The sequence below is a fragment of the Malurus melanocephalus genome, unplaced genomic scaffold, assembly GCF_030028575.1.
Source record: "Malurus melanocephalus ecotype Western Australia unplaced genomic scaffold, MMel_1.1 scaffold_87, whole genome shotgun sequence".
Classification (NCBI taxonomy): Eukaryota; Metazoa; Chordata; class Aves; order Passeriformes; family Maluridae; genus Malurus; species Malurus melanocephalus.
In genome coordinates, this window is record NW_026623319.1 from 1750127 (window position 1) to 1772847 (window position 22721).

Consider the following 22721-nt stretch of genomic DNA (forward strand, 5'->3'; position numbering starts at 1 on the left):
CTTCTGGGCATGTTCATCACATTTCACGTTTATTGTGGCATCAATACACGGGGAGCACAGTGTGTTGAARTGAAGTTTTAGGGTGAAGAATCTGAGTACAGCTTGGTTGGTATCTCCTGAGTTGATGGTGGCTGGGGTGACCAGTATTGATGGTGGTGAGGGGAGAGGTCCTCAGGAGCACAGATCTGGGGCTCTCCACTTGGGCAGGTCTCTCATGGTCCAATCTCCGATCAAGAGCTGCCGCTGCTTTGGTTTTGGTGCACACATGGCTACGAGCAGGCAGCTGTGAGTGTAGCTTTAAGCCAGAAACTGTGTACAAACTTGTCTTCAGTCTCTGTGAAAGGCCCTCATCCCCAGAGAGGCCTCGTTAGTGTTGTGCAGGACAGGATGCTGTCACTCGGAGCACTTTGGAGTGGGAAGCTACATCTGGTGGTCAGTCTTCTGTCCTCTGCCTGCCTGTTCCCTSCCAGCAGCTGCCTGCCCTGAGTCTGTGTGTGACCAGTGTGTCTCTGTGCAGTTGCTCTGCTGTACATCCCTGTCTGTCACTCACCCCATGTGCAGCAGTGTCTGGAGCTTGGGTCATCTGTGACTGTGTGTGGCTGAGGCCATTGAGGTTGGAAATAACCCCCAGAGGCGTTGGCTGCACTTTCCATAGCCTATAGCACAGTCTGTTGGGAGGGTTGCCTTTGTGTCAGGGTACGTCCGGAACAGGGCAGGCACAGAAACTCTGACTGTTTCCTAAATTTCACRCTCCAGGGTGTTCTTTGTGCATTTAACATCTCAGGCTTGCAGGCTAGCATGCTCTTGGGCCTGAGGAGACTATCTGTTAGTTCATAACTTGGTGATGGGCTGCTGCACCCAGACATGCTGCCCTGAGCTGTTTGTCCCCCTTTCCCTTGGGCACAGTGCAGACGTGCACGGAGCGCCAGCCGCCTCTGCCCGGGCCGTGCCGCCAGGCTGGCACCGGGGGTGCCTGCTGTCGTGTTTTGGAGCGGGGAGCACGTCCGGCAGAGTGCCATCTTTGTGTGCCTGGCCGGGGACGCTGGATTTCATCATTCCTGCTGCTCGCTGCCTTGACACGCAGGCGCGCGGTAGCTGACGGGACTTGCCCAGAGATCCTCCTGTGGAAACACGCACGGGAGATCTTTGCACAGACAATAGCTCTGCTCTGCAAAGTTGCACTGACGCTTTTTATCCAAGTTTGCTTCCTTAGAGAAAGGCCACTTGTTTAATGCTTCCTTTAATGAGGATATTGGTAAATAAGCAATCAGGTAAGTGGGATTCCTCCTAAMTCCTAAATACCTTCTTAACCGGAATCAAGAATTGCACGGCAGTTACTTGAGCTTTCTGCACACTCGGCTCAGTGGCATTAATATGCTGGTGGTGATTAATTACTGCAGCCCAGTGATGTGATTGTGTGCTTGAGCAATTGGATTAGAYGCAGCTGGACAGAGACTTCACTTTCACTGGTTCTTGCCGAAGTGGTGCCGTAATCAGCCACAGAGGAAGAGTCTTTTCTAGGACAGCCACCCTTCTCTGGCTGGGATGCTTTCCCTGGCCCCACACTCCTGGGTCTGTGATGGGCAGAAGGAAAGGTGTCTGGGAGTAATTACTTTGTCCTGCCTCTCAGTTCTTCCTTTCAGTCCCATCTKCTGCCTGCGCTGTTCAGTATTCCTGGATAACAAAGGTACAGCATGTCCTTACTGTGTCAGTGGGTCTTGCAAATGCACGGAGAAGGAGCAAGTTCCAGCATTGCCTTGACAAGTCAGCATCATATCAAGTGCAGCATCATAACTTCACCAAGCAGGCCCAGTTCTGTGGCTCTGTGARGGGGTTTGGCACTGGAGATCAGGAATCAACCTTGGCACATGCACCGAGTGCTAGGACTGAAGCAGATGTTGATACTGACTTTGATGTTTCATCCAACACTCTGGAGGTTCGAASTTGAGACCAAAAGAACTCTCACAGAAGCAGGAGAATAAAGAGAAAGTCAGTTCTTTCAGAAGATCAGACGGAAAGAAACATCCTGAAATTCAGGACTAACCTGAACCTTTGTGTTTGTTCTGTGAAACTGGGCAGTGCAGATCCTGCTGGAATGAGGAGCACAGTGCCATGTAAAGAAGCTGGGGTGGTCTAGCCTTCCCTCATAACTGGAAAGTGCTGTCTAGGTCAGTCAGCTCTATGGCCTGGTGCTTCCCAGAGGTTAGCAGAAAACCACCAGCAGAATTCAATCTCTGTGTGGATTTTGGCCCTGTTTTGAGTTTGTGGGAAACTGTGAAGCATTGATGTTTTTGCTCCTGGAGAGCTCTAGCATTCACSGGTCATGGACAATGACCCAGAACACTGACTTTTTCCAAATACAGCTGGGGTGATTTCTCAGTCGAGTGAGGGTTGTGCCCATGGCAGTGCCATGTGAGGTGGTGTGGGCTCTTGAACCAGACAGAGGCACCAGGCAGGACCCCAGCATTTGTTCCAGGTTTGATGCAGGTGACACTCTTCTGCAGCTGCATCCAGACCCAYGGTGCTGGAGGCCAGTGGACTTGCAGAGTAGGACTACTGACTTTAGGCAGGGGATCTCCTATCCCAAAAAGTGATCCTTTTTGCAGTGATAGTCCATGTGGACCTCAGCACTGCAGAGCATTGCCTTGTACAGCTCTACAGATATCTGGAACCACCCTGCCTTTCCTCCTTCACACACTGTGAGAGGCTGGCAGTGTTTCAGCTTCTGTCCATTGTGTGGTGAGGTGGAGCTGTGTTAGTTTTTTTTGGTGGCACAAGTTTGTTCTCAGCTCTTCTGTTTGTCCCTTAAYAGCTACTGAATTCCTCCTGTACCTYCTGTATGCTCCACTTCTATATGCTGAGCCTGTTCTTCTGTAGTTTCCCTAAAATGAAACTTTGAATTTGTAACCTGCAAGTGTCACATGAGCACCTAATGGCCAGCTGCTGGGCTGAGGGGCACACACTGGGCAGTGTTTGTTGCCTGCTCTGGTAAGTGTTTCTGAAATAGGTGATGACTTCATCTTCCTCTCCTGCTCACCACAGATATCAAGAACCASCTCCTTTCTGCCTAAATGCTCCTCTCAATCCAACAAAAACGCCCCAGGCTGGATCACGTAATTTGGCTGAGCACCCTCAGCTGCATCACACTCATGCACGAGCTCCACTGCAGCGTGACAGGGCAGGGGCAGGGGCTGGCCTGAAGCACCACTCTGAGTGTTTTCACAGCCTCATGCAGTTGTATACTGTGTGTCTGCCTGTCTGGGCTGTTTGTCCTCTGCTCAGATGTGGATGCTCAGCRCAGCAGTGAGAGGCAGCCACACTTCCCTGATAGCATCTCAGCCCTGTAGCAGCCACGGGGCTACTGCCACATTCCTCTCCTGGCTATGAGTCTCTGATCCTGCCCATGCTTGCCATAYGCATCAGGACTTTCCAGTGAGCAGGTTTGAGGAAAGGTAGCCCATGGACAAGGCATCACCTCTGCAGTGGCCATGCTCCAGACTCCATGGAGGGTGAGGGTAGTCCTTTCAGCTTCTTAAAGCACTGTGCAGGGACAAGAGTCCCCTGATTTCCCACTGTGATGATCAGTGACTTCCTCAGGACCTCTTGCAGGTGTCTGCTTCATCTCTGTAGCTCTTTCACACAGTCTGTTGGCTGTTCTCCACCAGACATCTACCTGTGGTACTCATCTACCTGAGGTGACTCTGTGCTCACCTGAAATCAATTGCTGTATGTCAGATCCTCCTCTGACCACACAGGGAGCTGGTAAGAGAGATACACCCTGTAGGGAGTGTGACTTGTCCTTACCTGCCAGCCACTTCACGAGAAAGGATAAGCTCTGRAGAAGCAGCTCAGGCACCTCACTGTGGGTGAAAACCACCCTGTGCTGGTGGTTCTTTTATCCAGAGGGTGGTGGGGCACTGAACAGGTTCCCTAGGGACTGGTCATGGCCCCAAGGCTGACAGACAGCTCAAGAAGCATTTGGACAAAGCWCTCAGGCATGTGGTGGGATTCTTGGGGTTGGACTTAATCCTCCTKATGGGTCCCTTCCAACACAGCTCATTCTATGGTTCTGTGCTCGGTTGCCTGTGGGAAGAGCCTGGCTTTGCCTTTCCCTGTTGTTTGGTCTGGTGTATTCCCCTCCCAGTCAGCTCAGACAGTTGGAAGCACAAGAGCAGCAGGGAGTGGGCTTTTTTGTGGCGCTGACCTTCTCACCAGCCGTTCTCCCATCTGTCTTGTGGTTCCCAGCAATGCWGTCCTGCCTCTGCTGTCTCTTCTGCCTTTCACTTGAGACAGGTTCTCCACAGAACAGCGGTCAGATCGGATATCTGCCTTGTGGATCCTGTAGCCAGAGGTTATTGCATTCAGTTCCTAATTCCTACTACCCACAGCCCTCTGTGCCRGCTGCAGCTGTGCCCTGGGCCCGTTACCTTGGGATGGGAGGTGTCAGCCCTTCTCTGTGTGGGGTTTGTTGTGAAAGGCCCATCGAGGGGTGCGGATGTGCAGGTCCTTACACGCTGCCTCTCAACTTCTCTAGAGCTCAGGCTTTAGGGTTAACAACCAAACTTTATTTCTCCTGTTATTCCTAGAACCTTGCGCCTGCATGGGCAGACCCTGTGCCTGCTTCTGCAAGCCTCTGGTGGGCAATGCGCCCTTCCTGGCCACAGCACAGTGGGCAGCTGAGCCTGTCGTGCTGTTCCAGGAGCTCTGCAAGGGCAGGAAGCAGTGGGATTTCCCTTCCCACATGGACTGGCTCCAGGGTCTCATGGGACATCCTGATGTGCATCATATGGCGCAGATGGAACAAGCTAAAATAAATCAGACTAGGAGCCAGTGGTTAGAAGCTGTGCTGGTTTGCTCTGGGAATTTGGAGCCACTTCTCTCTCAGACTGGTAAAAAAAGGAGTTGGTTCAAAGCATGAGAGAACCCAGTCTTGTGTGTGCCAGGTGCTGAGCAACACCTGCTTGGTCTGTGTGTCTGTCCTGCCATCCTGTGTAACCCACCATTCCACTTGTTACTGCAGATTCCTTACCAGGGGCTGTGCTGCAAACCCACTCTGGGCTGCCAGAGTGGGCAGTATGACTGCCCTGGGATCCCAAATGGCTCTGTCCTGTTCCATGGATCCATTGGTTTCCTGCAAGCAGTCTGTGAAGAGGAACATGGTGGCACAGATCTGTGACTGTGCTGTGGCTGAATGCAGTCTGGAGGGAGAAGGGGGTGAAGAAGTGAAGGAAATAATGAGCAACAGAACAGAGGAGAGAGAGGAGACCCTGGGAAGCTACCACCAGGTGGAAATGGTGGGGAGGAAGTGAAAGAACAGAACAACAAAATGAGGGAGAGCTGGAGATGTGTCTTGGCAGAGTGAGGGGACAGGTGAGCTGTGCAAGGAGGAGAGAGCTGGATGGCAGCATGGAACACTGTGTATGCACAGCTMGCTCAGTCTGATTTGGCACTGCATGTTGCCGGCCCCCAGATCAAGTCTAAACACACTAGTACKAAAAGCTGGACCTGAGAGGAGATCTGGCTGGAAAACCAGGCTCATGGGTCAGAGGAGCAGAAGCATYTGTCATGCATCAAGCCATTAGGATGGCAGCTTTGGACTTCTAAAGGTTTCTTGATATCTTTCCTACTGGGTAACTGGCATTTCAATCCACTGATGTTCCATCCACTGATGACTTCAGCTTGCCTTGAAAGGTCAGCTRTTAGTGCTGTGCTCAGTCTCAGCTTTGGTTGTATCTCCCCTGTGTCCCTACCTGTGGCTGTCTCAGGGTKCTGTGTCTGCAGAGCAGCAGCAACACAGTTCTATGCATGGAAAAGCTGGAGGATCTTGTTTCTTTGAAAATGCTGTGTGTCAAGAGGAGCTGAGAAACTCTTATACTCTCTAATGGTTGTGGTAACTTGCAGTTAAATTGAAAGCTGAGGCACAGTGAGTAGCGTGGCCAGTAGCCCTCTGCTTGTTGCAAGGTCACTATGAGTTGACTGGCTGGCTTGGGTGTCTTAATTAATGTGCTGATTGGATTTCCTATGTCTAACCAGGTTCCCAGGACTCCTAGGATGAGGCTGCTGTGAAGGATTGGTGGATCCCCTGCCTGTGCTGTGGTGCCTAAAGATTCTCCAAAATCCCTTTTCTGGCTGGAGCACCGTTGCCAAGGCCGCTGGAAAGAATGACTGTTGGATGCCTACTGCAGCCCCCTGTCCTGGGGAGGACTTGGCTCCCCGTGCTGCTGCTGGCAGCCTCTGCTCACTGCCACTGGCCCAGCGAGCCAGCAGAAGTGGTTCGGGACTGGGAAAACCAGCTAGAGGCCTCYATGCACTCGGTGCTGTCGGACCTCCGGGAGACTGTGCCGGCTGTGGTGGGCATACCTGACAGCTCTGCGGTGGTGGGACGTTACTTCAGAGTCTCCATCCCCACGGATTTAATTGCTTCCAATGGAGAAGTTGTCCAGGTGAGAAACACTGCTCCCCAAGGATTGATTTTGGTTATATTCGTGAAGGATTGAACGAGTCATCCCACTAATGGGCTGGGTCATGAGGGTGGCTGGGAAGCAGCCTTACAGTTTTGTAGGACTACAGAAGAAGGATTTTTATAGAAAAGTAGTCTCCTGGCATTGCAAAGTTTCTCTTTTCTGTAATAGAGAAGACTTCTTAGGGTTGATTAGTTGGATTTGTTGGCTGTATTTAAACTGTGAGATACTCTGCCCCTGGAACGATGGGCACAGTCATGAGGAGATGCTGTGGGATCTGGGGAGCCACCAATTCCCTGGGACTGCTGCTCAGGCTCAAGGAGTTTGATTCACTGTGGTAACAAAACACTGCCAGACAAACAGACCCCGTCCTGCCAGCGGGGTTCCAGGCTGCCTGTGACACTGTCTCTCCTGACCTTACCCCGAAATCCCCTTGGGAAAGACAGTAGCCTTTCACCTTATCTGACTTACCCTCACACTGCTGGCACTGCAAGGACCTGAAAAATGAGTTTTGGAATCAGYCCTGAGTGCAGGAAAGGGTTAGAATAGCCCAGAGGAGGGTAGGGACATGGCCAAACACAGGTGTGCTTATTGTTAGTCCTTTCCTGGAAAGGTTTGCTTGGATCATGTGGAATTCGGAAAATTCTGTTCTTAAAAAACAGAATTGCCTTCTATCTCAGGATTTCTTTTCAAAGAGCATTATAAAGCATTATAAAAAGACAAGCTTCTGGTGTGTCTCAGARGATCAGAGGGAGATGAGGAGCAAGTCTGACATCTCGGCTTCTCCTTGAAGGCAGGTTTGGTTTATCACTGTCACACAGTTACCCCAATCCTGATAYGTGATCCCGCTGGCTCCAGTGAGAGTGCCAGACCACAATGTGCCAGGGGTGGGCAGAAAATCTGAAGAATGCAGCTGTTCCAGGCACAGGGTCAGACAGGGGGATGAGGGCAGTGAGCAATCCCCTGGCCAGAGGAGTCAGGGAAGGGGCCAGGCTGGTCTCCATGACTCTGAGATGACCAAGGTCAGCTGCCCAGCCTCACCCACAGCCTGTGCTCACAGCACAGGACTGGGCTGCCAGAGCCTGGGTGGGTGTGGTGAATCCCAGATCTCCTGTTACAGAAATGATAACTTTGGTTTGGGATTTTGCATCCAAGTGGCTTGTTCTGGTGTTGTCTAATAGCTGCTTTGATGGCAAGAATAACTGTCAGTGTTTATATAACACCGCAGCTTCCTCTGTCGTCTTTTCCTGACACTAAAGTCATCTGTGATAGATCCAGTAGCTGCAGCAAAATACTGATGATTATTTTCACCCCACCTGATGGCTTTGAATTATACCTCTGCCTTGTAGGTGTGAGGTATGTTGACCAACACCAATGTGTTTGGAGAGTCTGGAATGGACTGGGCTGGAGCAGAACCCAGCAGCTGCTGGTTGTGTGTAGTCCAGCAAATTCTGGGAGTGATTTTCATGCTCATCCTTGGGTTTACCCGAGTGCATGTTGCATCTGTTCACCTTGAAATTGATTTTAAAAGTGCAGCAGGCTCTCACTTAGCTGCTGTCTTTGGAAGGTTTCTGCTTGCAGAGAATGCACATTGGCTGCTGAGTACAAGCTGACCTTTGCTATGGGGATTTGATTCCTGGCTAGTGAGAACTGTGTAGGCATTTTTGGGTGCTACAGTGCATTTTTGTTTTACTGGTAAGTCTCAGGGCAAMTTGCTCTGGTCTTTTTCTCAGGCAGCCGGGCATTTCTCTGCTGGAGCAGTAAAAACATAATACTTCTGGATCTTGCTATCTGCTGTATTTAAACCCTGCTAAGGAAGAATATGGGCTGTGCCTTCTGAGATGGGTCAGGATTTACCGTGAGATGTGGTTCTCTGTACTTTTTCCCTTTAAATTTCAAATAAATCGGTTCTAATTTTATTTTTTTAAAAAATGCTGACAGTCGATGTCCCCAGACTCCCAGGAGCTTCCCACTGGAACCTGGAGAAAGAGYAATTGCTTAATTTCTAGATGATTCCCACCGATTTTTCTAGGATTGCGGGGGGGATCGCCTTGAACCTCCTTCTCAGATCCTCTCCCTGCTTGTTAGCAGATTCCAGCCAGCTGTAGACAAAATACTTTTCTCTGCAAACTCAGTTGTGGGATGGAAACAACGCCAGGCATGTGCAGCATGGCGGAGGAGTGCCCCGCAGGCACGCACTCCTGCACAGTCAGGTATGTGCTCCTGGGAGCAGTCCCCTGCCTTTCCCTGCACCCCCAAAGCTGCTGAACAACAGGTGAGRTTTTATGGCTAAGGACAAAAGCAAGTTTATTGAATGTGCTCAATCTGCTGAGAAAAGAAGTAAAAAAAACTACCACGTGTCTTAATTTCAGTGTTTCCATGTTGCTCAGAGCCAGCTGCCTGCAAGGCCTTGTGGCCGTGGTAACACCCTTCCCCTGTGCCTTGTGTTCCCAAGCAAGTGCTTTGGTCAGGCAGTATCGTGTCCTCTGAAGAGCAGCTGCAGTTTGCAGGTATTCCAGCTGTTGGATTTGGCAGCAGGTCAGTGCAGATGCTGTCCTCTAGCTTCCTCACTACAGCAGGGCTTTKGCTGCAAGACTGCTCTCCTGCTGTCTGGAGGTGGCTGGAAATTAAAACTCCTTGCTGTGCCTTTCTAAAAGGCACCTTGCAGCCCTTTCTGCTATGTTTGACACCAAAACATGCTATTCTTACAAGGTTTGGGTTAAAACACCCAATTTCACTGTACCATACAGCCACTTTGCCATACAGACAGCGTGATGGTGTGCAGGTTCCCACTGGCTCCTGGCAGATGCTGGCTGGGACAGAGTAAAAGTGGGCATTGGTGCTGGTACCCTCACCAATCATCAGCTCCCTACCCCATTTCCACTGAGAACTGTGTGGAGTCTGACCYGTTACCTCTCAACTATGTCCTGCCAAAGAACAGATCATGCTCCGGTCAAAGACCAGTTGGATTTCCTGTTCCTGCCACTTCCATTTGAAGCTGCTCCAGAATTTGGCTGCTCTGATTAAAAATGCAGCTTCTAGCCTAAATTTAGAGATGGCTAGAAATATTTATATGTGCTGCCCTTTAGCCTAAATCAATTCTACCTTCATAATATTTACTTCCCTTATGTATTTATAGGTGACAGGCATATTCCCCATCTTGATTTTATTAGGTTAAACAAGCCAACCTCTTTAGTCTTTCTCATAAAATAAGCTTTCTTTCCTTCCTCTCAGCCTTGCAGCTGTCTTCTGCAGCTCCTCCAGCTTGARTTTATTTTTCTTATGTTCGTATGACCACAGCAATACAAAACATTCCAGATGAAATTTTTACCAGAACCTTTTATAAAAGCATCAAAACTTCCTTTTCTCTTCTATAAATAACCTTGTTTGAGATATCCTACAATCGTTTGCTTTTCCATGTCTGCTTTGCTTTGTTTTGGACATTTTCTTATCAGCTGAAATACCCAGGTCTGTAGTTTTTGCTGCTTCCAGTTGTTAAGTCCCAGAAGAGGACATAAGGTGAGGTGCATGATTTGGGGTGGTGGCTGCTGCCAAACATGGCTCTCCACTCATCCCACCAGCCAAGATATGATATCCCCACAAGGATACAATGCCCACTAGGAATTGAGCCTTTGTATAGTTTGMTATCCTAAATGTGTATGCCCACAATACACAGAGATACTATTTAATAGCTTTTGTTTAAAAATGGATCTATAAAGCATGCTGGAAGGAGAGAAACTCCTGGTGTGTACTGCTTCCCAAGGYACATCCCTGCCAGAGCAGGAGATCTGCTGTGTTTTCCTTGAAGGTCATGTAAAACTGCTGACTTGTCTTCAATTCGGATAGTGTTCAGGGTGGGATGCATCCCACAGAGCAGATCTGCATGGGTTTGTAACCAATGCTGAGCAGCTCGGGTGAGCACAGGTGATCATTCTTGTCTGTGTCTTAGCCCCCGATTGGTTTTGGGTCTCACCAGGGCTTTGGAAAGACAGATAAAAGATGTAGCAGAGGYCCTGAGAAGCTGTCTCTGTAAGCAAACATGGCTGGTGGGAAAGCAATTAGAACAGAATTCACTCAGATGAATTACACAGTGCAGCTATGAAGCAGGTTTGGAGGTTATCAGAGACTGGATATCCATCTGGGAAAAAAAGGAGTCTTGTTTTCATAGAATCACGGAGTTGTTTAGGTTGGAAAATACCTTTTAGATTATYGAGCCCAACCATTAACCCASCACTGCCAAGTCCACCACTAAACTTTCCAAGCAGGAGGCTGAGTTTCCAATGGTTGTTCTATTTGCCATCTGCTGAAGTGGCTTTTATTGAACAGCTTTGCTCTCATCAGATGTCAGGGACCTTGATTTATAAACAGGATCCACAGAGATTGGGTTGCAGGAGKCCTGACATGGGTATCTCCTGTCAGGGCTGTGCTCCTCACCTCAGTCCTGCTCCAGCCCTGRAGCCAAGGGCTGGATGTTGGCAGCCAGCCTGCAGTACCAGGACACGCTTGGTTTCAGGGAAGAAAACCACAAAATACTGACTTTTTTTTTTCTCCCTCTTGCAATGATCTTTATTTCAAAGCATTTTAACTGAATGTGAAATTTATTAAAGTGGCATTTCTCAGAGGAAGAAGAGAAGCAAAGAGCCCTCCAGAGGGGCTGTGTCATCAAGTTGGGTATCTTAAAAGGCTTTCCGTGTCAAAACATTTGAGCTTCACCTCCTCCCTGGGGTCCCCGGTTTTCTTGGACTGACTGGGAGGTGCAGCAACAGCCGCTATTTACAGGGGAGCACACGGGGATAAATGGCAGTGCCTGGAACAGGTCCAGGCAAAGGAGGACTTGGGCAGGGCTTTGCTTGGTTGCCACGCTGCAATCTGARCGATAAGATGAGCTGATAAGATTCCTGTGGGGAGACCGAGGGGGACGCTTATCTTTTTCCTGCAGCGAGACCGAGTCAGAGAATTTGGCATTTTCAGTGCACACTTAGTAACAAGCTCTGAATTTGGAGGAGTGGAAAATGTGACTCGATCTAATTATAAACTGGCTTTTCAGACGGCTGGGAAGTTCCTTGTTTTGTCCTGCTCTTACAGGTTGTTGCTCCGAGCATCCAGGGAGACGGAGGAATGTGATGGTAATGAGAATCCTGAGAAGGAGCAGACCTGAGACTGCAAGATCCGGTCTGCCTTTCCTTGCCATGCTCTTGAAAGCCAGCTTTCCAGCAATCTGCTGATGGCAGGAATAAATTGCCAGRGCTGGTTAGCTGTGCGGTGGCAGCACTAAACCCCCAGCACTTGGCATCCCTGCTTTGTGGTATTTTTGCTTCCCTTTGGCCTTTCGCTTATAAAAAGTCGTGCTGAAAGAAGAGCCCGACCAAACTTTTTTTTAAAGCCATTTGAGGCTTTTCCTGCCCTGTGCTCGCCCCCTGGACAAGGGATAAAGCCGGGTGTGGGCAGCCCGTGCTGACCCCAGCCCTGGCGCGGGCGGGYTGTGCCTTCCCGCTCCAACAATAAGGCTAAACAAATCCTTCCAAGCTGCTTGCATGGACCGATGAAAGGAGGATTTCTTGGGACACTCAATGTTTTGTAGTGACCTCCCAGTGAAACAGCTGTTGTGTTCCCTTGCCCAGGCAGAGTGGGACGCTGAATGGTGTCCTTATAGCCAGCACAGAGGCGCATCTGGAAAAGAGGCYGTCATGGCAGGAGTATGCGAGGGTGGCATGGGCTGGGCATAGCCGCTCAGCCTGCACCGTTGTGGAGCCATTTTAYTGACGGTAAAGAAGCTGGTGAGACAAAGCTCAGCTCGAGGGGAAGGCAGGCTGAGTCCAYAGCACAGCTCTACATCCACCTCCACAGAGGAGGAGGGCTGCTTTCTGTGCATGAGGCTTTACTCGCTCCTTGAATGGCTGGAAAATGCAGATTAGCAGCAGGCACGTAAACTTCTTGTTCAGGTTTTCGTGAGCACGTAAAAGGAGAGCAGCTACTTCRAATAGCTTTGCTACCTGGTCCTTCAGAGGCTGAAGTTTGAACTTGAAGATGAGGGCCAGGACCAGTGATGTGGCCTCTGAAAGCCTTATTCCCCCTTAGCTCAGCTTTCTGGGCTGGGACGTTTGATTTGTTTTTCTAAAGCGACAGCTTCAGTGCATGCAGACATACAGGAAGAGCTTTGCAGGGCTTTGTGTGGGACCAGCCAAAATGTGGGGTTAGTTCAACCATCCTGACCTACCTGTGCACAAACATAGCACCAATTACCGACTGTTCTCATGTGGCTTTTGGTCTSTGAACAGAGGTGGTGAGCTCCTGCTGGTAATGAAGGCTCGGGTCACYGAGACTGACGTACATCTGAGAGCTGGTGGAGTCTCTGGGCTGTTTTTAGACTTCCAGGGGCAGAGGCATCTGCAGGAAATGTCCTGGAGYAGCTTGTTTTTGTCCATGAGTTCCTGGGCCTTTAGTGCAAGGCCCACAGCAGCCCAGAGGAGCAGTGTCTCCTAAGGATACTGAAAAGGTCTGGCAGGTATTGCAGTCCCCTCCACAGGGAATCACRTGTGCTGCAGTTCCTCCCTGCTCACTGTGCCAAATGCAACTTTCCTTTGTCCAGCCTGAGCTTTCCCTTAGCACAGCCCTGCAGCAGCTCTGTAGCTGTGCCCAGTGAGCAGAAGGCTCTGAGAGGTGCCCACCCTCCTTGCACCACTGTTTTCTGGGCTTTGTGTTTCTAGGCATGGCCTGTCTGATGTCCTAGTTTGTAGTTCTGTTGTGTTTGAGGAAAGAGGTGGGGAGTAAATTTGGAGGCTCCTTCACACAACCTCTCCTGGGTGCACACAGGCCAACCTTRCCAGCAGGGCTGTTCCTTGGGGCCAAAGGCTCACAGCTTCATAGAATCATAGGATATTCAGAGTTGGAAGGGACCCACAAGGACCATTGAGTCCAAGCCTTGGCCCACCACAGAACAATACAAAAGATCACCATATGACTGAGAGCATTGTCCAAACATTTCTTGAACTCTGGCAGGCTCTGGCAGCTGTTGTGGGCTGAGGGGTGTCCAGCTCCTGCCTTGCACCATCACATTCCATGACCCAGTGCAGCAGCCTCTGCTGCTGTGGGACTTTCCTGGGGGTGTGGTGCCTGGACAGCTTGGWCTGCAGGCCCTGATGCAGCCTTTGTGCCGGGTGAGGAGTGCACCTGATGATCCACAGGCAGAGCCTGCCTCCCAAAATGGGAACTCCATCCTCTGACCTGGAGCTTGCAGGCCCCATGCCCGTCAYTTCTCCAGGCTCCAGTCTGGCTGTGCCAGCACCACAGATCATTGCAGTGCCCACAGTTCCAGCAGCACTGGAACCAGTGTCCCTACCCCCACTTGTGTGGGACAAGGCAGTGGGAATCTGCCTGCCCATGGGTCTGATTCAGGCCTGAGCTGCCTGTTGCCTCTGCTGCCAACACTGCCTGAGCTGCAGCATTAGCAGGGGGTTAAGATGAAGCTTGGGCTTAGGCAAACAGCCTAGGCTTGACTCTTTTTCTGCAGTTGTATTTGCATTTGAATTGYGTTTGAATTTCCATTTTCTTCCCCTGCCTGCTGGTTAATTGCTTGCAGAATCCTGAGCCTGCAGACTTGGTGTGACACTGGCTGGGTCAGTCAGTTGGGCACAGCTCAGCTCGCCGTATGGAGGGCTCAGCTGGGGTATTCCTCTGCTGGCCATGTGTGTTGGGATGATGCTGCAGGAGTCTGGCTACAGTAAATTGTCATCAGTAATTATACCCCAGATAAAACCCCTGGCACTGGGTTGGTCTCTAGCAGCAGCTGGACACAAGGAGGGGAAGGGGGCAGTGGGAGATCTGGCAGAGCTGCAGGACTGTCCATGCTGACTCTGCCTAAAAGCAGTCAGGGGGTTTTTAGGASTGATTTGAAAGGAGCTGACTCCCAGTTGCTGCTGCCCATGCAAAGGTCTGGCAGCACAGACAGGGAATATCCCATTGGGTACTTCCARGACTGGGAAGATTTCACAGAGGTGAAAATAGTGGACACCTGTGGCAGGATCCTACAGTACCTGTCTCCTGGCAAAGGGCTCGCTGCCTTCTTTTCAGGGGATTCATCAGTAGGAGGAGGACTAAATACCTGGAGGATTAAAGGGCACTCGTGTAGGCAAGAATGTAGTTTTTGCCTGAATTCCCTCAAGGCAGCAGTTTTGCTCACTGCTCCTTTGCTTATCTTTGTCTTACTGGCTACAGGGCTTTAAGATCCAAGTTTAAAAAAACAAGTCAAACTGAGCTATCTTCTTTCATGAGCTGACTGCTCTTGGCTGGCCTAAAAATAACACACCATGTCTATCTGAAAGGATTTTGTGAACAAGGTCTTCAAAAACAGCCAGACCACTGGATGTATTTTAAATCGCAATCATGGCTAATTTTTTTAATGATCTTCAATACACTGCCAGGCTTTTGTAATCTTTAGTCGATAAGTATTCATTTACAATTATCTCAAATAATGGGAAAACAAAGACAGTCTCTYTTTTTTAAAACTTGGGCAACTGAAGAGTTATTTTGAAACTAGAGATCCCTTGAGGGAAATGGCAGGGCTTATGGCTGATACTGCGTACATAGAAAACTGGGAAACTTTTAACATGAAAAYTAGAGATCCCGAATCATTAACTATGTGTAGCCTTAACAAACACCCTTTGAAGCAATAGTTAAAGGAAATATTTCTAGAACAGAGTCCACGTCTCCCTGCTCCCAGCTTCACACTACCATGAACACAGCAGTGACGATGAACAGGACAGACCCACACCAAGGGCTCCGCTGCTCAGCGTTTGTTTAGGAACAAGTATTTTTATCCATCCTGATAACATCTTTATTTATCTACTCTAATCTTTCTGGGCTCTTCCTCTGTCTCATGAACACGGGTGATTTCTGCTATCAGGTCAGTTGTTGTGTTTAAAGCAGTGCAGAGACAATGATTGCGACTTGTTGCATTCTCAAAGATTTCCCAGGGGAGGCACAGGCATCTTCATGGGCTTCATAAGAGTAATCCACGTAAATTTGATTTTCTTAGTCGTCTCTTGCAGAGCCTGTAGAAACAGTCCACATTTTCTCACAGACTGAATACAGTTGAACTAGCTCAGCTCTTTTTAAATCAAGTTTAAATGGGTTTCTAAATGTTTTGCAACTGTCACCTCCCTGCTAGAACAAGTCATCCCAGTCAGTGATTGCTTGGCCTGTTTTTGTTTTTCAGGAGAGCCTAGTTTTTGGTGTGAATCTGTCTGGCTGCAGTTTCCTTTTCTAGCGTGGGCCCTACATGTGAACTGTAGGTCAGAAATGGTTTTCCAAGCAGGAATATTAAGACTGCCCTGTCCCTCCCTAGTGATTTTTGCATGTGGGGTTGGCCACCTCTCTGAAGTGAGTTTGGCTGTCAGAAGTAGAAGACATGACTGAAGGGAGAATCACCCTGTGACATGAGAATGGGTAAAGTAYTGCTGCTTGTGGGTTTCCTCCTCAAGTCATGCCAGTGCCCAGGGAGGAGGCAGCAGCAGCAAACCCTGACTCTCAGGAAAGCTGTATAGAGTGTGTGATCCTGTAATTAAGGGCTTTTGCAGAATGCACAGAAGGGGAAGATTTGTTCCAAATGCAGCCTAAAATTACACATTCAGAGTGAATTTAACCACTCGCTATTAAAGGTTTTATTCTTCTTGATTGTGTAAGCCTCAATAACACTGTGGCTTTGTCCKGGCTCCCTATGTTTCTGTTCCTGATGTGTGCCCAGCCCAGCCCTTCCTCCTCCACAGTGGCAGTGGGCAGGTTAGTGGCTAATTTTGGCACAAGAAGATAAAGAGTGGCACCATCCAGCTCCTACTACTGTAAATGTTGGATTGCACTGGACACTGTCCTGGCATCTCAGTTTTTAGAGGGTGCGATGAAACGACACTTTCTTAAAGGAAGACAAGGGCAGGTCAGTCCTTTTGGCTAGGCAGGAGCAGACCTTGCMTTTGTTCTCTCTTGGTAGAAGAAATGCCAAGGAAGGACAATTGGGTCCTTTGTTCCTGCAGGAGCAAGGCTTGGCTCCCTGTGCCTGGCTCAGGTGAAGGGCTGCCCTTCCGTTGGGATGGCTGGGCTAAAAGCAGCTCCTGTTTTTGCAGGAGGGGGAGCAAATGCAGCCACAGCCCTGCCAAAACCCCCTGTCCTCTGCCAGACACGTGGGTGCACAGCAAGGCCCAGGGGAAGGATGCTCACATGTTGRTGCCTGTCTGGGTGGTGCATACTGAGGTGTGTGTCCCTTGGGACAGCTTCCTCCAGCTGTTGTAAACAAGAATCTGAATTTCCTGCTCTGGGATATTGCTGGTGAGGAGTTACTAAAGCTGTGCTGAGAGCTTTAAACTCTGCTCGATAGRCTGTGCCCACCGTGTGTGTCATGATGTGCTCTCCAGCTTGTCCAGGGTGGCTAAAGTGGGGCTGGTCCTTTACAGAGGAGACGAATGAGGGTGTTGCCTGTGTGATCATGGCTAAAACCTTCTGCAGCTCTTGCACAAAAGCTTTTTTGTGCTGCTCTTGCCAAAAGACTTTTGGGTTTTACGTTATGGTGGCAGAGCTGTGCATCCAGACCCTTGAGTGTGCTAAAACCCACAGTGCAGGGGTGAGCCCCAGGRTGCTGCCTGAGTCCTGCCTGCAGCCACAGGGGACAGGCACCCAGGACTCACAGTGCGCCCAGCCCTGCAGCACCAGGCATCATTCCTTGTCCATCCAGGGGCTTTTCCCAGCAGGATCTGCAGTCTGGCTAGTCGAGCCCCAGCTCTGCACCTKCTGCTGGATGCAGGAATGCTCCTGCCAGGCAGGTTTCCTTGCGAAACTCCTCTCCCAGCTTTGCATTTGGGTAAATTATGAAATATGTATAAGCTTGACAGAGCTGCAGAGAACCAAAGCACCCTTTCAGGCAGAGTTAGAGCCTGGCTCTGTGTTGGACTGAAGCGAGCCCAGAGCCTTGACCAGGCTGCTAAATGTGTCTCCATGGGCCCCAAAGCATCCTGTTTGCTCAGAATGTCAGGGGGAGATTCCTCACAGAGTTCTGGAAAGCCCAGCTAGGGCACTTGCCAAACGCCTCCTGGCCTGGGAGGTGATGAAGCTCAGGTTACTCACTCTGGAGTACCTACAGCCCCAGGAAATGTCACAGTCCACCGAGCTGGCAGCCTCACCCCTTGTGCCGTGCAGCCCGAGCGGCTCCGCTGTGCCGCGTGATCCACGAGCGGCTGTAGTGCACACGGATGTCAGCTGCTGGGAACTGGGGGGGCTTGGGGGTTTGCACCCACCCTCAGCCACCACCCAGGGCAGGAGRTAGGGGTCCACCAGCCTGAAGGAAGTAGTAGAGAGTGTGTTGAAGTCCTGAGGTGCCTGTGCTCTGAGACAAAGCCTTCCCTTGCAGCAGCAAGTTGTTTTGTGAAAGTGAAATCCTTCATTTTAAGCTAAGCCTGAGGATAAAGCCAGGCTGGCATGCTGTCCTGTGTGATCTCCAGCCCTTGTGCTGCATTTCTGCCTGCCCACACTGGCCATCATGCCAGGTCTGCTCCCCTCCTTCATCCCCAGCTGCTGTTATTCTGGCAATGCAAGACAACACCGTGTAGCTTTTGGGATTTCCTGCTGCTTGTTAAGTGCTCCAGCCAGGCCGGGGACTCTGCACCATGGTTTGCCAGCTTCTGCCCTTCCCCTTTGGCTGATCCTGATTCTGGAGACAGTGGGACAAGCTGAAAGTTAGTGGAGAAAATACATATTCTGCTGAGCGGCTGCAGCAGTGGACTTGATGTGTGTAGGGTGGGCAGGGTGTGATGGGGTGAGGAAAGGAGCAAGATGGCCAAGCTGAGAGGAAGGAGTGGGAAGAGGGCAGTTGCTGGATCAGCTCTGCTGCATGGCATAACTTCGCCCTGAGCTTTGTCACTGTCCCCATGATGTAAACTCCCTGTCTGCCCTCAGAGAAAAAGAACCACTTGTGCTTGTTAGTTGCACAGCAAGTGTTGGAGCCCTTGTAGGCGAGGGGGTCTTGTGGGACTGTGTGACCTCTTGTGGCCCCTTAAGCCCTTTGGGTCCAGTGCACCCTGCAGAGCTCGTCCTTGCCAAAATGTGGAGGAGGCAAAGGCTGCYATGCTCTGGCCAGGATGTTCCTTCCCGAGTTGTTACATTTCAGTTTTTTTCTTTAATCCTTGAAATTAAGCATTACTGCTTCTAGAACCTGTCCTAATGCTGTRCTTCTAAAAGCATCTTTTTATTGTTTGTTTGGTAGATCTCTGAAGCTGGGAAGGACTCCTTGCCTTCTTGGTTGCACTGGAACACGGAGAGCAGCTCCCTGGAAGGGCTGCCCCTTGACACGGACAAAGGTGTCCACTACATCTCGGTGACCACACTGCAGCCCTTCCCGAACGGGAGCTACGTCCCGCAGACCACAAACGTCTTCTCTGTTGAGGTCCACCAAGAAGACCACAACGAGCCTCAGTCGGTGCGAGTGGCTGTCCAAGACACAAGTGACACAACGCCGTTCGTGTGCGGCTCAGAAGAGCCGGTCACTATCCTGACTGTCATCTTGGATGCCGACTTAACAAAAATGACACCAAAGCAGAGGATTGAACTCTTAAACAGAATGAGAAGTTTTTCAGAGGTGGAACTKCATAACATGAAGTTGGTTCCTGTTGTAAATAACAGACTCTTTGACATGTCAGCTTTCATGGCTGGACCGGGAAATGCAAAGAAGGTGGTGGAAAACGGGGCCTTACTCTCATGGAAACTGGGATGTTCSCTGAGCCAAAACAGTGTCCCCAACATCAGCAAGGTGGAGGCTCCAGCTAAGGAAGGAACCATGTCTGCCCGCCTTGGCTACCCTGTTGTTGGCTGGCACATTGCTAACAAGAAACCTCACCTCCCAAAGAGGATGCGGCGGCAGATCAATGCCACCCCTACGCCTTTGACTGCCATCGGGCCGCCCACCACTGCCGCACAAGAGCCTCCCACCAGGATTGTCCCCACCCCAACATCACCCGCCATCGCGCCTCCCACAGAGACAATGGCACCCCCTGCCCGGGAGCCCATTCCGCTGCCGAGGAAGCCGACRGTCACCATCAGAACCAGAGGCCCCATTGTCCAGACACCCACACTGGGGCCGATCCAGCCAACCAGGGTAGCAGAAGGCACGGGCACGGCCTCCGTGCCGATTCGCCCCACGATGCCCGGGTACGTAGAGCCCACGGCAGTGATCACACCGCCCTCAACTACCACCAAGAAACCGAGAGTCTCCACCCTGAGGCCAGGCACGCCGTCCACGACAGATTCCTCCACAGCAATAACGCGAAGGCCTACTCGAAGGCCCAAAACGCCCCGTCCAACAAAGCCTCCCAGCACAACMAGATCCCCCATCTCCAAGCTGACAACAGCCTCTCCGCCGTCCCGTGTGCGCACCACAGCTAGCGGGCTGCCCCGGCCCTGGGAGCCCAACGAGCCACCCAAGCTGACGAACCACATTGACAGGGTCGACGCGTGGGAGGGCACRTACTTTGAGGTTAAGATCCCGTCAGATACCTTCTACGACAAGGAGGACACCACCACTGACAAGCTGCAGCTGACCTTGAAGCTGAAGGAGCAGCAGATGATTGAAGAGAATTCGTGGGTGCAGTTTAACAGCACCAGCCAGCTCATGTACGGCATGCCGGACCACAACCACATTGGGAAGCATGAGTACTTCATGTACGCCACTGACAAGGGTGGGCTTTTTGCTGTGGATGCCTTTGAAATCCATGTCCACAAACGCCCGCATGGGGACAAGTCTCCAGTGAAGTTCAAGGCCAGGCTGGAAGGGGACCACAAGGCAGTGGTGAGTGACATCCATAAGAAGATAATGCTGGTGAAGAAGTTGGCTCTGGCGTTCGGCGACAGAAACAGCAGCACAATCACAGTGCAGGGCATCACCAAAGGCTCCCTCATWGTGGAGTGGACAAACAACACACTGCCCCTGGAGCCCTGCCCCCGGGAACAGATTCGGACTTTGAGCAGAAAAATTGCAGATGACTCCGGCAGGCCGAGCCCAGCTTTCTCCAACGTCCTGCATCCCGAATTCAAGCCTCTGAACGTGTCTGTGGTTGGTTCCGGCAGCTGCAAGGACTTCCAGTTCGTCCCTGTGACCAAGGATGGCAAGGTGATCCCGGAGGCAGCGCCGACGGTGGCGGCAGGCAAAGACCCTGAGAAGAGCAGCGAAGACGATGTGTACCTGCACACCGTCATCCCTGCCGTGGTGGTGGCTGCCATCCTCCTCGTGGCCGGCATCATCGCCATGATCTGCTACCGCAAGAAGAGGAAAGGCAAGCTGACTATCGAAGACCAGGCCACCTTCATAAAGAAAGGTGTGCCCATCATCTTTGCTGACGAGCTGGATGACTCCAAGCCCCCACCGTCCTCCAGCATGCCCCTCATCCTCCAGGAGGAGAAAGCCCCACTGCCCCCTCCAGAGTACCCCAACCAGAGCATGCCAGAGACCACGCCGCTCAACCAGGACACCATCGGGGAGTACACTCCGCTGCGGGACGAGGACCCCAACGCACCGCCCTACCAGCCTCCCCCSCCCTTCACTGCACCCATGGAGGGGAAAGGTTCCCGCCCGAAGAACATGACCCCGTACAGGTCCCCACCGCCCTACGTGCCCCCTTAACAAATGCGAGGCTCTCGGGGGAGAAGGGGCCTCCAGCTCCACACCGGTGCTGTCTGTGGGCCGGCAGCCCCCTCGCCAGCCGGGAACACAAAACCCCAGCCCGCTCCCCAGCAGGCTCTCCCCGGCTGCRCCCACCGCACCGGAGCGCTCGCGGGACTCGGGGGACACTTGTTTTATTTTTGCCTAACAAGCTTTGGTTTTATTTTATTCATAGAAAAAAATTCTCGGCTCAAAGACGCCTTCCCGGTGGCTGGGCTTCGGCCGGGGCCGGGGCGGTGGGCAGGGAGGGGGGTCGGGACGGGTCGGGCCGGGTCGGGAGGAGCAGGCAGCACTGGGGTAGCACTCTGGGTCTCCGCTGTTTGCCTTTAACACTAACTGTACTGTTTTTTCTATTCACGTGTGTCTAGCTACAGGACGTAACATGAAAGGTAGCCTAAAAATAATTAAATTCAAGGGACTTTCTGAAGTCGATGGTTTAAGTTTTTACATTTAATCTGCTGTTTACCTAAACTGGGATGTGTAGTTTTTGGGGAGGGGGAGGGCAGTGCTGTGCTGCAGGTGAGCTCCATGGGCTGGTCAGGGGAAGGCCCTTGGGGCCAGCCAGCCTTCTCCTCCTCCTCCTCCTCTCGGGGTGGATCAGCTTCTTGGTTCGGGGTTTGATTCTTTTATCATTTTTATTTTATTTTTAATCAAAGAAATCTTATCTTTCTCACGCATCATAAAATAGTCATGAGTTGGGTCAGCCTGTCCTGGGGTGCCCGTGGCTGAGCGCGGGGTGGATTGCTGTGTCGGGGAACGCTCGCGGGAGGGTGAGCCGAGTCCCCTGCCACGACGACTTCTCTGCTTCCCAGCGAGCACCGGGGTTGGGGGCTCGATTTTAAGCGAAACCACCGCCCCGTGGGGTGTGGGGTGTGTTCTCTGTCCCGGCTGTTCCTTGGGGCCGTGCGGGAACGGCCTCGCTGGCCTCACGCCAACACTCCAGCCTGGACACTGTTGGAAAAGATAAAAAAGTTTTAAAAAAATAAAAAGAAAAATAAAAAAAAAAGCGCGCCAGGAATAGTTAATAGAAAAAAAAAAATCAGTGAACTCTCAAATCTAATTTTTTACTAAATTTTTGATACAGATTCCGATTGTTTTATTAAAAAAAAAAAGACTTACAAACCGGTGTGCAGCTGCCAGCAATTTGTACGGGCTCAGCCCTCTCGGGCCGGCCCCCGGGGACCCGCCACGGTACCGGTACCGTCCCCATCCCCTCTGCTCCGCGCCCCGGCATCCCCAGCCGGGATTTGCCCGTGTGCTCCCCTCGCGGAGAGCTGACCCCGCACACCGGGGCCGGACCCACGGTTTCCCTCCGGGACGGCGCTGCCCGGGCGCCGGGGTGGCCCCGGGAGGGGACGGGGGCGGTGCTCAACCCCCGGCTTCGGTCCCGGCGTCGCGGGGCGATGTCCTCGCTGTGCGAAAATTAAACCCGCCCGGGGATGCCGGTGCCGGTCTGCGGGAGGCGCTGGGGCGGCCCCGGTGCGGGGGATAGCCGGAGCCGCGGTGGGGCCGCCCCGGTGCGGGGGATAGCCGGAGCCGCGGTGGGGCCGCCCCGGTGCGGGGGATAG

General features: G+C 51.6%; 1 protein-coding gene across 3 annotated transcripts in view; it reads left to right on the forward strand.

The window, feature by feature from the left end:
* The window catches only part of DAG1 (dystroglycan 1), a 49341-nt gene extending 27761 nt beyond the window's left edge, over window positions 1-21580 (forward strand). For 2 of the 3 annotated variants that reach the window (XM_057368047.1, XM_057368048.1), the window contains exons 2-3: window positions 6034-6443; window positions 18706-21580. In XM_057368047.1, coding sequence (XP_057224030.1) covers window positions 6162-6443; window positions 18706-21114 — 2691 coding nt within the window. In that variant the 5' untranslated portion in view covers window positions 6034-6161 and the 3' untranslated portion in view covers window positions 21115-21580. Of the gene's footprint in view, window positions 1-1205; window positions 1272-6033; window positions 6444-18705 lie in introns of those variants that run through there. The other variant, XM_057368049.1, reaches the window with a different exon arrangement.
* Window positions 21581-22721: the final 1141 nt, after the last annotated feature.